This window comes from Haliaeetus leucocephalus, unplaced genomic scaffold, assembly GCF_000737465.1.
Source record: "Haliaeetus leucocephalus isolate CR32 unplaced genomic scaffold, Haliaeetus_leucocephalus-4.0 Scaffold802, whole genome shotgun sequence".
Classification (NCBI taxonomy): domain Eukaryota; kingdom Metazoa; phylum Chordata; class Aves; order Accipitriformes; family Accipitridae; genus Haliaeetus; species Haliaeetus leucocephalus.
This window is the reverse complement of record NW_010973238.1, coordinates 1,238,949-1,240,009: the sequence shown is the minus strand read 5'-3', so window position 1 is coordinate 1,240,009 and position 1,061 is coordinate 1,238,949. Positions and strand designations below refer to the sequence as shown.

At 59.8% G+C, this 1,061-nt stretch overlaps 1 protein-coding gene across 1 annotated transcript in view; it reads right to left on the bottom strand.

Moving 5' to 3' along the window:
• Positions 1–852: 852 nt before the first annotated feature.
• The window catches only part of TBX1 (T-box 1), a 10,236-nt gene continuing 10,027 nt past the window's right edge, over positions 853–1,061 (bottom strand). The window contains exon 10 of the mRNA XM_010581750.1: positions 853–994. Coding sequence (XP_010580052.1) covers positions 853–994 — 142 coding nt within the window. The remainder of the gene's footprint in view (positions 995–1,061) is intronic.

Genomic DNA, 1,061 nt, shown 5'->3' with positions numbered 1-1,061 from the left:
GAAAAAAAACCTTGAAGTTCCTCTAAAAGGCACCTCTCAACGGGAGAGCATCAAGAGCTCGGAAAAGGATGTAGGAAGGCAGTACTGTGAGGCTGCCTGGGAAGCAGCCAGTTCACAAACTATTGCTGAGAATACACAGCCTAAATTCTGCAGGTATTCCCCCCACCCCGAGGCTGTTTTTTAAACCTTAGCATCCATCGTTGTGAAAACAAGAAGCTGTACATGGCTGTGCTCTTGGCCACGGGCTCTTCTCAACAGCTCCAGAAAATGCTGTTGTGGTTAAGCCGCCCCAATGAACCCCAAAACTCACAAGCAGGTCAGGACCGGAGGAGAAGCGGACAGTTTGTTCTGACAGTGAAGATTCGAAGCGTTCCCTTAAGCTAAACCCTGCTTCCTCTGACAGACTCCTCAAAGAACCACCTGAACCAACTGTGAGGGAGGCCATGCGTGCCCGAGGTAAAAGAGAGACTTACATCGACACGTGCAGAATTACACTCCATCCCCGGGGGGCCCGCCGCTGCCGGCGGCTGGTGTTCGCTGGTGCTCACAGCCAGCCCCGCAGCCCTCCCTGCTCGGCGCTAACGTTACGCATCCCGCTGGGCTGGGAAACACCCGTGGCAACGCCAAAACTGGCGGCAACACCGAATCTCCATCAGACAAGCCGGCGGGCGAGTGAGAAGGGGGCAAGTCACCTCACCGCGGCCGCTTCCCCGTCCTCCCGCCGCTTTCCCAGCGGCCCTACGGTCTTCGGTGCCCGCGGCACTCGCGAGGCATCCGCGAGAACGGAGGCGCGGGGATAGGGAGAAGGGAGATAACCACATATGGCTTCGTTTATCAAAGTGCAGCTGCGGGTCACACCGCCATGGGAAGCGCCCGGCGCGCCCCGGCCAGCCTCCTGCGCCCGCCGACGGGTGGGGAGCGGGACGGGGGGGAGGCGGCTTCCTGCGATTGGGCTCTCCGACTGTCGATCAGGTCAAGGTGGCCTATCAGCTCACTCGTAAGGCGGGAAGAGAAGGAAAGGCGGGAAGGGGGGGGGGGTGGGGGATGTTACGGTTCCCGCC